Genomic DNA, 14,706 nt, shown 5'->3' on the forward strand with positions numbered 1-14,706 from the left:
CAGCAGAATGACTAATAATACTTGCAATATGCCTGGGAGATGATACATTTCTTAATGAAGCATTATAATTAAGCTCTCCCTTTGCTATCATGGGAAAAAAATCCCCCATAAAAATTATCATTAAATATCTGCCTCCCTCTGCAAGAAGTGAGGCAAATTCATGGTATCTCGGGAGGAAATGAACCATGCTTAGTTTATCCTAACTCTTATTGCTTTTAGATATTTAATAAGGAGAGTTATACACACAGGGCGAGTCATGCTGCTTTCAAGGTAAGATCTATAGCTGATCTGAATTTGAGCAGGACTAATGACCCTCTAACAGCATGACGCCTGGCTTTACACAGTTTTGTTCTTTAGCCAAAAAGCCATGTAAGGTGATTAGGCAGAAATAAGTAGAGGAGTTAATGAAATAGCTACTACAGTATGAAGATCTAAAGACGGTTTCTAGAATAGCAAATGAACCATGGCCACTTCTAATAGGTTAGCAACACTCCTGAAAAGAAAGTGGCAGGCCTGTGTCCGTGAGCATATATACTGGCTACATCTTTGACTATGAAATGTCTGGGGTGGGGCATAGAACGTTCTTGCTCGAAGCAAAACGAAGCTCGCTGAGACCCTGCAGCTAGAACATGAATTAGGAGGGCTCTCTGGTAGGCAATAAATATAGGAGGAACGGGCATGGCCTGGTGGAGATAATCATTTTAAGAATTTAGAGTCACTGGAAATTAAACATTTCTCAAGCAAGGATTTTGGCCCAGCCTCCAGAGCAGGTATTACACAGAAGAAATCTCTACGTTCTATACTGTCTTTAGTATCTCTTGAGATGCTCATGCTGAAGACATGTTGTAGGCAGGAGGAAAGGTTTTCTCTATCACTGTGCACCATCCAGCTTGTCTGTTGAGTCCAGGTCAGTGCGGCACCTAATTCTAAGGTGCTGAATTTCTAATGCTGCCAATCTGGTAGCCCAGTCACATATGGCTATAGCTCAATAGTCACTAGAAATGTGATTTTTCAGAATTAGGCTTTGTGTTAAGTGTGAAATACACAGTGATTTTGGAAACTCGATAAGAAAAAAAAGTACAATATCTCATTACCAATTTTATATTGACTGTACATTGACATAAGATTTTGGATGTAATGGATTAAATAAAACATACTATTAAAATTAATTTATTGTATACTTTTTATGGGAGGCAGGAGGATGGCTCCAAGAGGGAGGGGATATAGATAAAATTATGGCTGATTCATGTTGTTGTATGGCAGAAAGCAACACAACACTGTAAAGCAACTATCCTCTAGTTAAAAATTACACAAAGGTTAACTAGAAAATTTAACAATACAATGTGTTTGCATATTTCTATGAGAGAGTCCTCTCTAACAGAATCTGGGGATTCAGATTTCATTTTATGCTCACTCAGCCAGTGGGAGGCAGTAGAGCACAGTAGTTAAAAGCTCCGGCGCCCGGCCAGACTGCCAGAGATCCCAACCAGCGCTAGGATTTAATTGCTGCAGGACCTAGCAAATTATTAACATCTCAATTTCCTTACCCAAAAGATGGACATAATAGCAATACCTGCTTTATATGGTTGTTGAGAATGTTAAATCAATACATGTAAAACATATAGAATAACACCTGGCAGGTATTAATAAGGGCTCGATAAATGACAGCTGCCGTTATTGTTAGTAGCAGTAATAGTAGTAGTGTTACAACAAAGGCACCCTTCTCCCTCTCTATCCTCAAGGCCTCAAGGCTTGGAATCTCCAAGGTGGAACCTGTGGGTGTCAGATCCACACTCATATCCATGCCAGGAAGCCTCCCCAGCTGCCATTCATTGCCGTTCTCATGGATGCGGCTCTTGTCTGCTGAAAGTTTCTCTGGAAAATAGATGAGTGAAGATCTCCCTACATTCACACACACACTGATGGTGACTCTTCACTTGGCTATCTTTTTCTATTTGGCTGGAGAACCCTGGGACTCCTTAACCTTCACATCCTCCTCTCTCATTTTGCCTCTTTTCTCTGGGTGCCTCCAGCTGGCTCTCTGGTCTTATAGCTGTGACAGGGGCTCTCTGGTCTTAAAGCTCTCTGGGGCTCTCTGGTCTTAAAGCTGTGAGAGGGGACAACAGACTCCAGGGCCCCCAGAAGCTCTGATCTATCTGGGAACATTTACCAGGAAAGGAGCATCCTTCAAGCTGTCAGGAGACTCCTGTTAAACCTTAGGGAGGTCATTTCCCCCTCACTTTTTCCTGCTACAAAAGCAGAGGGGGAATAAAAAGCCTTAATAAAAAGACATCAGGGCAGCTGAGGGCTTCTCTGAAAGATGGCATGTTGATGTGCCACTCCTATTGTGTGGACAAAAGAAAAAAATCCAACAGTTCAGTAATGAGGAAGCATTTAGCAACCAAAGGCAAGTTTCACAAAAGAAAAAAAAAGAAAGAAATCAACTAGATACAAAACCTATTAAAGACAGAATCTATTCTGGAAAGTTTCATTTTTGTTTGAAACTTGCTTTTCCAATGGAGTTAACAGTATAAGGAGCAGCTTTGACTTCAGGAGAACTAGTTAAAGCCATTACCATGGTCACAGAGAGCAGGGGTGGAGGTAAAGAATTTGCCTTTAGAAAACAGATAACGAGGAGGTAGGTGTTTGTACTATAAAGTATTTCTTCTTGGTACAGCAGGAATCACCTTAAATTTCCTTAACTAATGGCCTCTACAGTGCCCTTTATGTACGCATTTCAGACGAGATCGGGTGTGTTCAGGGTGGTATGGCCGTAAACAATATGTATGCATTTCAAAGAAGCTGATTCACGGGAGCTATTCAAGAGCAAGTCTCCAGGAGTGCTCTGCCCATCTGAGCGGCAAGGTCACCATCAGACACTTGTATCTTGCATTGTGCTGACCTCTACCTCTCCCTGACCCTTAGCACTGCAATGTGGTACTTTTCTAATCTTGTTTTCTTGGTAAGTTCATAGTGTTTTGAACTTCTTGATAATGGTGTCATTGCTTTTCACACTCTTAAGTGATGGCAGTTTGGTACTGTTGGGTTCACATTCAGGACTTAACGCTTTGTCAGCCCATTGATAGACCAGCACACACAACAAAACACCTCGGCCTTCTAGCCTGCCTTGCTGCTATTTTCTGGGCCAGAAGTTGGGCTCCAGGCTTTTGGGGGAAAGTGGAGGAGGCTGATGACAAGAGCCAGAGAGGTCTGAGTTCATGCAGCTGTCGTTTCTACTGCAAAGGTTTCGGGGCACATCATTAACTGAAGACAGAAAAGGTGAGGCACCTGTACGCAGACAGACAGGCAGGCAGGCAAACAGGCCTGTGAGGGTTAGAGTCACCCGGAAGAGGTCTAGAAGCCAGCTGTATAGAGTCACCTGGAGAAGTGTTAAAATGCAGAGTCCTGGGCCATATCTGGCCTGCTGACTCAGGACACAGGCAGTCTAACAAGCTCCCCAGGTGAAACTCACTAAAACTTAAGAATGTCTCAATAAATGTGCTTTTCTCACTATTTTCTTCTCTCCTGGCTATAAGCTTCTCTCTCTCCCCTTCACTGAAAATGAAGCTGACTCCATGAATTGGTACGGAGGAAAACTCAGAAGAAGCAATAGACTCTGACTTCCTTTAGAGATTACTTCCTTCCTTCTTTGTCTTGCCTTTTCTGACTCAGCTGTCATTTAACGACCCATTGGGTAAGTTATTAACTAGAAATGTTTTACATGCATTTTTTCCACTGAATCCTTGACTCAACCCTTAGAAGAAAGTACTGTTGTTTTTCCCATTTTACAGATGAGGAAATAGAAACATGCAGAGCAAGTATCTTCCAAATCGTCAATGAAGTGGTGGAGCAGGATCTCAGCCCAGGGTTTGCCTGATTCAAAGCTTGTTCTCTTAGACTGTTGTATTCCTCTTCCCTGTTAGTCTTTCCTAAAACCATACCTTTCACTGACATTTAATTGGTCCACCTTTCTACAGTTCATCAGCCACCTTTTTGGATTGGAACACTCTTCTTTTGTATTTGGTCTTAATAAGAGACATTGGAACATACCAAACCTTTCAATAGGTATCTTTCAGTCATTGGGAAATCAAAAATTTGGAAATGTCTTTCCTGGCAAGCTACCCAGAGTATCGTTCTGGTTGTTTTCTCCTTTCCCATGTAGTATCTCTTATCACTGACAAGGGAAGGCAAGCCACCCACCTTTCTCATTGATGCTGTGAATGACGGTTTTCCCTTCATTATCTGTAGTAAGTAGGAATGTAATAAGGCATTCATTTTCTCCTTGCAGAGAACAGGAAACAGAGCTATCCTTTGAGAAATCTGTAGATAAAGAAGTCATTCATTAGGTTAAATGAGTTTCCAAAAGATGTTTTTTTTTAAAGCAAAGTAGTATTGAGTTTTATTATGCAAAATAGGAATTTCCAACATTGCAGAATAGGAATAGAAAAGACAGGATTTTCCTCTACCCACTGAGGGTTTTATTTCTACTCCTGTTCCAGAAGAACAGTTCCAGGTGTGGTCAATCAGGACTGACCATCAAATGCACCCATCAGTCTGATAGGTGCACAATTTCAATGGAGTGCAGTGCTTCAAGGCAGGTACTGTATTGGGAATAGAATGGCTCAGATGATGGCAGTGAGGAAGCCATATGGTTTCTTTGGCTCAGAGTACTGGGAAGAAGCCTAGATTACATTTCAGAGAGAGACTACACAGTTCAGACATAGTGGTATTTCTAAAGGGGCCTTTTCCACAATGTCCTCGTCAGATCGCTGGCCATGTATGCTCACAACAGTAAATGTGAATCAGTACGACTTAACAGAGATTGAAGTGCTATATAGCATGGGGACCAACAGGATAAAGGTAAATCCCAGAATAAAAGGAGACGAGGGTGCCCTGATGGCACTAGTGGTAAAGAACTTGCCTGCCAGTGCAGGAGACTTCAGAAATGTGGGTTTGATCCCTGGTTGGGTTGGGAAGATCCCCTGGAGAAGGATATGGCAACCTACTCCAGTAGTCTTGCCTGGAGAATCCCATTGAGAGAGGAGCCTAGCTAGCTACAGTCCATACAGTTGCAAAGAATTGGACACGACTGAAACAATTTAACACAAATACACACACGACGGCCATTGGCCTACCACTTATATAGCCCTTTTCTCAATTAAAAAAAATTTCAATTTTCCTCAAATCTTTTTCAAATAAAAGAAAAATTGAGGTTATTCAAGAACCAGAGAATGAATGTCATGACAGAAATTGAGAATACAGTAAAATGGTCAATAATGTTAATACTATGTATCAGACATTTTAGTGGTCTGGCACCTATGCCAAAATTATGTAAGGTTTTTCTAATTAAAAAAAAAAAAACTTACTTAAAGTTCTCCTCTAAGTTAGAGACTTTTTAATGATACTGTTACATTTTTTTTTTTTTTGTAAACCTGTAAATAGAATGACTGCTCTTATCTTTAAATTGTAAGACATATGATCCAAGTGAAAGTCGCTCAGTTGTGTCCAACTCTTTGCAACCCCATAGACTATACAGTTCATGGAATTCTCGGGGCCAGAGTACTGGAGTGGGTAGCCTTTCTCTTCTCCAGGGGATGTTCCCAACCCAGGTCTACCACATTGCAGGCGGATTCTTTACCAAGTGAGCCACAAGGGAAGCCCAAGAATACTGGAGTGGGTAGCCTATCCCTTCTCCAGTGGATCTTCCCTACCCAGGAATCTAACTAAGGGTCTCCTGCATTGCAGGCAAATTATTTACCAACTGAGCTATCAGGGGAGTCCATATGATCCAAAGCAAGTGTCTTACGATGCAATGGGTCAGAATCTAAAACTGGGATCGTCTCTGATAATCTTGGATGTAGTCTTGTTAGATCTGTAACTTTTCTCATTAGCTTCAACATAAAAATTTTTTCAATAAAACAGAATCTAGCTATGTTCCTCTGACTCTAATGAAGAAAAATTAAACAATAATCTGTTTTTGGTTTCACAATGCCATAGCCATAGAAAGACAGAAATGTGTTTTTTTTGCCTTTAATTTATAAAATTAAACACCTCATGCCAAAGTCTTATAAGAAGCATGCCTGTATTATCCATAACAACTGAGACTAGTAAAACATTTGAAAGTGAAAGTTGCTCAGTCAGGTCCAACTCTTTACAACTCCAATGGACTACATAGTCCATGGAATACTCCAGGCCAGAATACTGGAGTAGGTAGCCTTTCCCTTCCTCAGGGTATTTTCCCAACCCAGGGGTCGAACCCAAGTTTCCCACATTACAGGTGGATTCTTTACCAGCTGAGTCACAAGGGAAGCCCAAGAATACTGGAGTGGGTAGCCTATCCCTTCTCCAGAGGATCTTCCCCATCCAGAGGGATCTCCTGCATTGCAGGTGAATTCTTTACCAGCTGAGCTATCAGGGGAGTCTATATGATCCAAAGTGAGTATCTTATGACACAGTGGGTCAGAATCTAAAACTGGGATTGTCTCTGATAATCTTGGACATAGTCTTGTTAGATCTGTAACTTTTCTCATTAGCTTCAGCATAAAATTTTTTTCAATAAAACAGAATCTAGCTATGTTCCTCTGATTCTAATGAAGAAAAATTAAACAATAATCTGTTTTTGGTTTCACAATGCCATAGCCATAGAAAGACAGAATTTTTTTTTTGCCTTTAATTTATAAAATTAAACACCTCATGCCAAAGTCTTATAAGAAGCATGCCTGTATTATCCATAACAACTGAGACTAGTAAAACATTTGAAAGTGAAAGTTGCTCAGTCATGTCCAACTCTTTGCAACCCCAATGGACTATACAGTTCATGGAATTCTCCAGGCCAGAATACTGGAGTGGGTAGCCTATCCCTTCTCCGGTGGATCTTCCTCACCCAGAAATCAAACCGGGATCTCCTGCATTCCAGGCAGATTCTTTATCAACTGAGCTATCAGGGAAGCCTTTAGCATTATTAATAAGATTTCAGAGGATAAATTTAAGTGAACAAACTGTTTCTGAATCCATTTGTTGCTGTTGTTTAGTCACTAAGTTGTGTCTGTTTTGCAACCCCATGGACTGTAGCCTTCCAGGCTCCTCTGTCCATGGAATTTTCCAGGCAAGAATACTGGAGTGGGTGGCTATTTCCTTCTCTAGGGGATCTTCTCCACCTAGAGGTCAAACCTGCATATCCTGCATTGGCAGGTGGATTCTTTACCACTGAGCCACCTGGGAAGCCCCTTCGAATCCATTATAAGCATCTTATTTACATAGGAATATTAAGAAATCTAATTACAAATTATTCTCATCTGGTCAATCCCAACTGTTTACCATCATCTAAATCACCTGGGAGGTTTCCCAGGCAGCACTAGTGGTAAAGAACCCACCTGCCAAGGCAGGAGACATAGGAGACACAGGTTCAATCCCTGGATCCAGAAGATCTTTTGGAGGAGAGCATGGCAATCCACTCCAGTATTTTTGCCTGGATAATCAGACATGACTCAAGTGACTTGGCACGCCCACATGGAAATCACCTAGGAGTTTTGAAATGATGGATTCTAGGGACTCACCCTGGCTATTCTGATTTGAGAAGTCCGTGGACAGGAGCTTGCATATATGTGAATTGTTAATAGTATCTTTAAAGAGGTGATTCTGATGAAGAGGTTTGGGCACCTCCAGGCAACACTTGATTAGTGAAATCTGTGTTATTTCATGTGTTTGACAGCAACAACACTACATATATAATTCATATTTGGGTCATTTTCAGATGACCTCCACCATTCTCCTACCAAACTGTTCCAGTTAGCTAGGACTCATGGAATCTTATGGAATATGCTTTTTCTTGTTGGAGTGTTTTTTTCCTTCCCTTCCTGCTTTGCCATGACAGTGCACACCCGCCCTGCTCTTCTAAAACTTACTTAATGGAACATTTTATTCTCAGGTAGAAAATATGTGGACAGCTTATAATACTGCTTTCAGTAATATTCATCCTGCTTTTTTCTTTCCTCTTAAATAGCTACACCGAAGCACAGGGAGGCTTAATTTACTTGGCCAGGATTTTTAAAGTTTTAATGGAACTGCTAACATGACCTTTGAGTCATGACTCCCTTCTTGCTTTAATTACTTCACCACTCCTTTTCATGACTGTTATGACTCTAGATTTCGCCTGTTTTGTAGTGTTTGGGTATTAAAATGGCATTATTGAATGTGCAGTGAAAAGGTCCAGCTTGGGCTGGAGATCTGCATAATTAGCTGCTAAGGTTTTCTTTTGTTGTTCATTAGAAATGGGCCTTTCTGTTCTACCCTCTTGTATCAGTGCTAGCAGCACTGGTTTAGAATAATAGAATGAAAATCAGATCTCAGGCAGTCCATGAAGTCATACATAGAAAAGGGAGAAATGTGAGAATGGAGGTGAAGAGGCCGGGGTCTGGGAAGGTCTAGGAAGGATGCGGAAAATATAAACTGTCTGTACCATTGACTCAAGATAACCATGTACTTGAGACCTTCCCTTTGGGGGATAGACAGTACTTCTCAGAGAAAACAGTTTCCCAGGAAAGAAAAAAAAAGGGCTCTGGGGTCAAATAAATTTGGGAATCCCTCCTTACTCTAATTTTCCCTTTTGCCTCACCTGAAGCTTCACAACGCACATTTAGTTTAATGTACATGAAGTTCTCGGTCTTACAAAGCAAACAAAAAGCTTAACTTCCCGTTTGCAAAATTCATCTGACTATTGGTGCTTTTGTCCGTGTGACATTTTCAGAACTAGGGTTCCATGGAACATACTTTGAGTAACAATGCTCTGAGTACATGAATGTTGGGGTAAATTCAAGACTTCTATTTCAGTAAAAAGGAATATAAAAGTTAAGCCACATGGCCTTAGAAATGCTCACACAAGTCATCATAGCACATACGAGGAATAATTTATTTAGATTATGAAGTTTATGCTTACTTTACTCTTCATGTCCTTGTGAGGGAAAGGATGAGCTGGTAAAAGATCCCATGGAAGAGCAAATATGCAGTGATAATTTCAAGATGATGTGATCAATAACATGACTGGGTGAGTAATTTGAAACAGGACTTATTTAAAAGGCCCATTAGAAGATACATACGCTTGTGGCACTCGTGGTAAAAGACTCTACCTGCCAATGCAGGAGACACAAGAGACATAGTTTCAATCCCCGGAGCAGGAAGATCCTTTGGAGTAGAAAATGGCAACCCACTCCAGTACTCTTGCCTGGAAAATCCCATGGACAGAGGAACCTGGCGGGCTACAGTCCATGGGGCCGCAGAGTTGGATAGGACTTATCGACTTAATAACAACAAGAACAACAACACCCCTTAGAAGAGTGACTTTTAAATTCTCAGGCTGACAAAGATATTTTTTCTTTCAAATTCATCACAATTACTGCTTTAAATGGTATTATTAAACCAATCACTTTGATTTCTGAATTAGAAATAGTTGTATTCCCCTATTTTGAAGATAATTTAGTCAATTACACCATAAGAATAATGAAACAATTTATAGGCTACTTGAGAATATAATCTTCCTCTCAAATCCAAGCATTTAGGATCATCTATACTCAGAAAGGCATTTCCCTGTTGGCTCAGATGGTAAAGAATTTGCCTATGATGTGGAAGACCCAGGTTTGATCTCTGGGTCACGAAGATTCCCTGGAGAAGGAAATGGCAACCCACTCCAGTATCCTTGCCTGGAAAATCCCATGGACAGAGGAGTTTGGCAGGCTACCATCCGTGGGGTCTCAAAGAGTCAGACATGGTTGAGTAACTAACACTAACTCTACTCAGAAAACTGTATGTGTACATTCCCTATTTGTGATTTACGTGTTTCCAAGGTTGATTTCTTTCCCCCTCAGCACATTAGATGTCCCATGCTGTTAGTTAATTTGGTTCCAGTCATTTTCAGGGCATTTTCTGAAATTTTTAGTCATTTCTTGGAAACACATGGTAAGTATACCAACTATTTGCTGTGAAATGAAGCCAGAAGGATATGCTGAGATTGTGGACTTGTTACTAATGTGGACAGGCCACAAACGCCATCTTACTCGGTGCTTTTACCACATCACATCTTCGGTATTAGTGTAAGGTACATACCATCTTGTCCAATTTATGGCTATTTGGCATATTTATCTTAAGGTACCAGAAACGTACAGGCAAGGGGTTTCATGAGCACTAGTCCCACCCCTCCATATAGGGTTATTTAACTGTGCACAGTCAGAAACCTCAGTTTTAAAACAAATGTTGGTAATTTTCAATAGAAATATCACTAACATATCACTTTGGAAATGGATTAATTTCTGTATTCTAGTTTCATTATTCAATGTGCATATGCTAGATTGTCATAAATTATCATCATGGTTATTTCACTCCACGCAAAATACACTGGAGTTGCACCTCTGAGGTGTGCAGAGCAAGGTTCCTACCTGAGCAGCGGTTCCTACCTCATGGCGGGTTTGTGATGATGGAAAAACAAATCCCCCCAGATAGTCCCTTTAGGAGGGGCAGTCATCAGTTTTGTTTTAAAGATCACAAATTATTTTTTAAATGCTTTCTCAGCATTTAAAATACAACCTATTTACATATCTGAGATAACCTTTTGCCATTAGAAGGAATCTGATTTTAAGTAAGTCTTCAAAAATGGCAGACAGAAGCAAGAGCAGAGTTTACTTAGCAGTTAAAGGTAACAAGGCTTCCCAGGTGGCACAGTGGTAAAGAATCTGCCTGCCAATGCAGGAGATGCAAGAGATGCAGGTTCAGTTCCTGGGTCGGGAAGTTCCCCAGGAGGAGGAAATGGCAACCCACTCTGGTATTCTCACCTAGGAAATCCCATGGCCAGAGGAGCCTGATGGGCTGCAGTCCATAGGGTCATAAAGAGTGGGACATAACTGAGGTAGTAAGCAAGCACCTCCTGAAGGTAACAGGCCTTTGTTGGAGTTTGGGACTGAGGGCACAGGGGATTAATGATGACCATGTGAGGGGGCAGGGTGGGAGGGAGGTCCGTGACATGGGGGGGATATATGTTTACACATGGCTGATTCATTTCATTGTACAGCAGAAAATAACACAATATTGTAGAGCAACTGTACTTCAATTAGAAAAAAAAGATGACGATGTAATATCCATGTTTGGAAAGTTGGGAGTAAAAACATTGAGGGAAAGGGAGGAAAAATGGCCACTAACTAGAAACTGCTGGATGCCTGAGTGCTGCTGTCAAGAAACCCACTACACCTCACTTCTTCCTATCGTGAAATAAGGCAGGCAGACGACAGAGGATGATTTCAAGTTAGGGGGCTAATATTTTGCTCTTTCTTCAATTTTCCTCTTTTCTAATTCAAAAAAAATTACAGCATTCTGAAATTCTCTCCAGCTGCATGAGTTTAGCAGAGATGAATCTGCCAACAGAGCTAAGTCAAACAGAAAAGCCAGGACTTTAAATTACTTGTATCCCAAAGCATCAAGTCTTTAGCCTTCTGGAACGCATTTACTCTTAAAAATGAATGCGAGTGAACTAACCCCCCAGTACAAATGAGCTTGAGCTACTGAAAAGCCCTCCACAGAGTTTCTGCCTCTCTAAAACTGTGCAAAGGAAAGGAAAGCAATTTAAGACAAGTAGAACCTTCTTCTTCATTGATGGTCGCACCAGCTAGTTTGCATTTGTCAACACATTCTTCTTGGGCCTGGCCATCTGCAGACAGGTAGCATTCAATGCAGCTCCTGTGAACATTATTCAATACAGTTAATCAGTTTTGTGATGGTGTAAAAATGGATATGCAATTGGGATATTGCTTTGATGCTGTTACTGTAATTACAGCTATAGATATGTCTCAGAGAGGACATTGTGTTTTGTTACTTTCAAAAAGATGGTTGGATGATATCCAAGAGGAAACTGCTTTAGTCTGAATTCCTCTCAGTAATCAGTGCTCCCTACTCCAGTGTTCTTGCCTGGAGAATCCCAGGGACGGCGGAGGCTGGTGGGCTGCCATCTATGGGGTTGCACAGAGTCGGACATGACTGAAGCGACTTAGCAGCAGCAGCAGCAGCGAGCCAGCCTTGATAATAGCTACTATCCTCATTATCTTTAATGATTGCTTTTGACTGGTTAGATTAAAAAAAAAATGTCCCCAACAAAAAAAATCCCAATTATTTTGGTATTTAATTTAGCTATATTTTCATTAGACATTTTCCTGGGAAGGGTTTATGCTGCTAAAATAAGATTAGAGACTAGATAAAGTGTGAATTTCTTAACAGAAATGGTCTGTATTTTAAGAAGAATTCCAAAAATTCTCATATGTCATGAATGACTATTTCAAAGATTCACTTTTCTGTAACTCTTTTGAATGAGTTCAAACCTTGATAAGAGTATTTTCAAAAGCTGAGGATTACAGCCTGGATCCTCATTAATGCAGATTTTTAAATAAAGGATTGCTACTTATTTAAAAGTGTATTTCCAAGAACATAACCCAGGAATTAAGCTACTCTAGTGATGGCTATACAGCACAAGTAAAACTTAGATTCTGAATTAATCTTGTGCTGAAAATCACTTTACAAACAGATAGTGTTTGGGGTAATCCAAAGCTGCAAAAGTTTTCTTACTATGGGCATTCACCATACTGCCTCTCTCTTACTCTGGCTCAGGAAAGGTATGCTCTTCTAAGCACTGGAAACACTCCCCATTCCCACTCACGCCTTATCACATCTTAGCTGAAACTGCACTTCCTTAGGCAAGCTTTCCTAGCCCTTATCAGTTCCCTTGCAGTGGAAGCCTCTGAATTCCTCTGCTGGAGGGTCTTAGGAGCAGTACTGTCTGTGGAGTGGGGATAGGAATCTTATCTGGAAGTTGCCTTTGCATGGCAAGCACACTGCACTTATCAAGGTTATATATTTACTTGGGGTGGTTTTGTAGGGGGCTGCTGAAGATTGTGGAAGCCTTAAAACCTCTATCTCTTTGTGTACCCCATTGATGGCTGCCCAAGCTAGCCTGGTAGCTTTATCTCCTGCCAGAGAATTCTATTGTTCCCTCTTTATCCCCTATTATAACTGTCAGCCCAGATAGCATTATAATTACTTTTTAAATGTTCTGTCTTTGCCAGTAGATGCTTAGCACCTGTGACAGCAGGAACTATAGCTGTTTCACTATCACTATATGTCTATGACTTAACATGATTTTGGCCTGTAAGTAGGTATTTAACACCTATTTGATAAATAAGTGCATGAAAGAATAAATAGAAGAATGGATTCACCTCAAAACTAACAAATACCAAGTGGGTCACTCTACTCAGTTCCTCAAATTCAACCTACTTTGACCATTAATTTCATACCGTATAAACCAGATCTAAGATTGAAACATGTCTGATGAAACAAACAAACAAATTTCTGGTTACCAAAGGGGAAAGGGGAGAGGGTGGGGATAAATGGGGAAGTTGAAATTAACATGCACATAGCACTATATATAAAATAAACAAGAATTTACTGTAAAGCACATGGAACTATATTCAATATCTTATAATAACCTATAATGGAAGAGACTCTGAAGCTGAACACCTAAAACTAACACAATATTGTAAATCAACTATAGTTAAATAAAATTTTTTTTCAAAAGAGATTAAATCAGGTTTACAGAGAAGATAAAATAGAAAAATAATGGAAGAAATACTTTCAAATAACATTTAATATTAAATTGTATTCAAGTAAGCCCAACTTTGGGCTCCCCAGGTAGTGTGCTAGTGGTAAAGAACCCGCCTGCAAATGCAGGTTAGACGTGAGAGACACAGGTTCGATCCCTGGTTTGGGAAGATCCCCTGGAGGAGGGCATGGCAACCCACTCCAGTATTCTTGCCTGGAAAATCCCATGGACAGAGGAGTCTGGCAGGCTGAAGTCCTTAGGGCCTCACAAAGTCGGACACAATCGAAGCAACTTAGCACATACACACACAAGCCTAACTTTGTGCCCAGGCTTCTCTTGGCATCTATTCAGGCACAGTGACAGGGAAATTTTGACACTTGAATAGTGAGTAAACACTGAGTGAATATTGGTAATATTGATTTTCTTTGTTCACATTGGATATGCACATGTCCCCATTGTGGGTACCAAAGTTAATGAAAATATGAACTGCTGAAGGACGTTTGCCGTATAATACATTAAACCTGCAATGTCATAACACAGCCAGTTTGGAGATTTGCTTTTCTTGACCTCAATTTTTCATTAAGAAGTTAGCTGCCAAGCTAAGAAGAATTTTTTTTTTACTGGAAAAAAAAATGATTGCTTTTTGTTGTTGTTTGATGATAAAAAGAAAGTGTAATTCACAATAGCTCTGTAGAATGGCAACCAAAGAAAGTTGCTAAAGAGCATGAGTGGTAAGAAAGAGGGGAGGAATTGAGAGCCAAGATCATCTTTCTGTTTCTTTGCCTTTTTGAGTCTGTAGATAGGAATGAATCAGTAAGATCAGGCTATAAACTCGATAAGAAGCTCCTCTGTTTCCCTGTAAAAAGTACTGAAAGTGAGTGTCAGTCTCCCCCCCCCCCCACCGCCACCGCCCAGGGCACTCCTGATGTGTGGCCGGTATTGTAAGGGAGAGGCTGTCTGATGTTATCAGTGTGGGACCTCAGCTTAGCTTCCTCCATAGGCTCTCATAGAAATGTGACTTTGTGATCCTGGATAATCAGCATTGGGAGGTAATGGAGAGGCTGATGTTCCAGGCTGAT

At 40.7% G+C, this 14,706-nt stretch overlaps 1 protein-coding gene across 3 annotated transcripts in view; it reads right to left on the reverse strand.

The window, feature by feature from the left end:
- Positions 1 to 14,706, reverse strand: part of ITGB6 (integrin subunit beta 6) — a 149,852-nt gene that overhangs the window by 10,234 nt on the left and 124,912 nt on the right. For all 3 annotated transcript variants that reach the window (XM_086355658.1, XM_086355651.1, XM_086355669.1), the window contains 2 exons: positions 11,621 to 11,718; positions 4,201 to 4,320 (listed from right to left, as the gene is read on the reverse strand). In XM_086355658.1, the coding sequence (XP_086211784.1) occupies positions 4,201 to 4,320; positions 11,621 to 11,718 (218 nt within the window). The remainder of the gene's footprint in view (positions 1 to 4,200; positions 4,321 to 11,620; positions 11,719 to 14,706) is intronic.

This window comes from Bos grunniens, chromosome 2, assembly GCF_055505025.1.
Source record: "Bos grunniens cultivar Pamir isolate PY7600 chromosome 2, Bosgru_T2T1.0, whole genome shotgun sequence".
Lineage (NCBI taxonomy): Eukaryota > Metazoa > Chordata > Mammalia > Artiodactyla > Bovidae > Bos > Bos grunniens.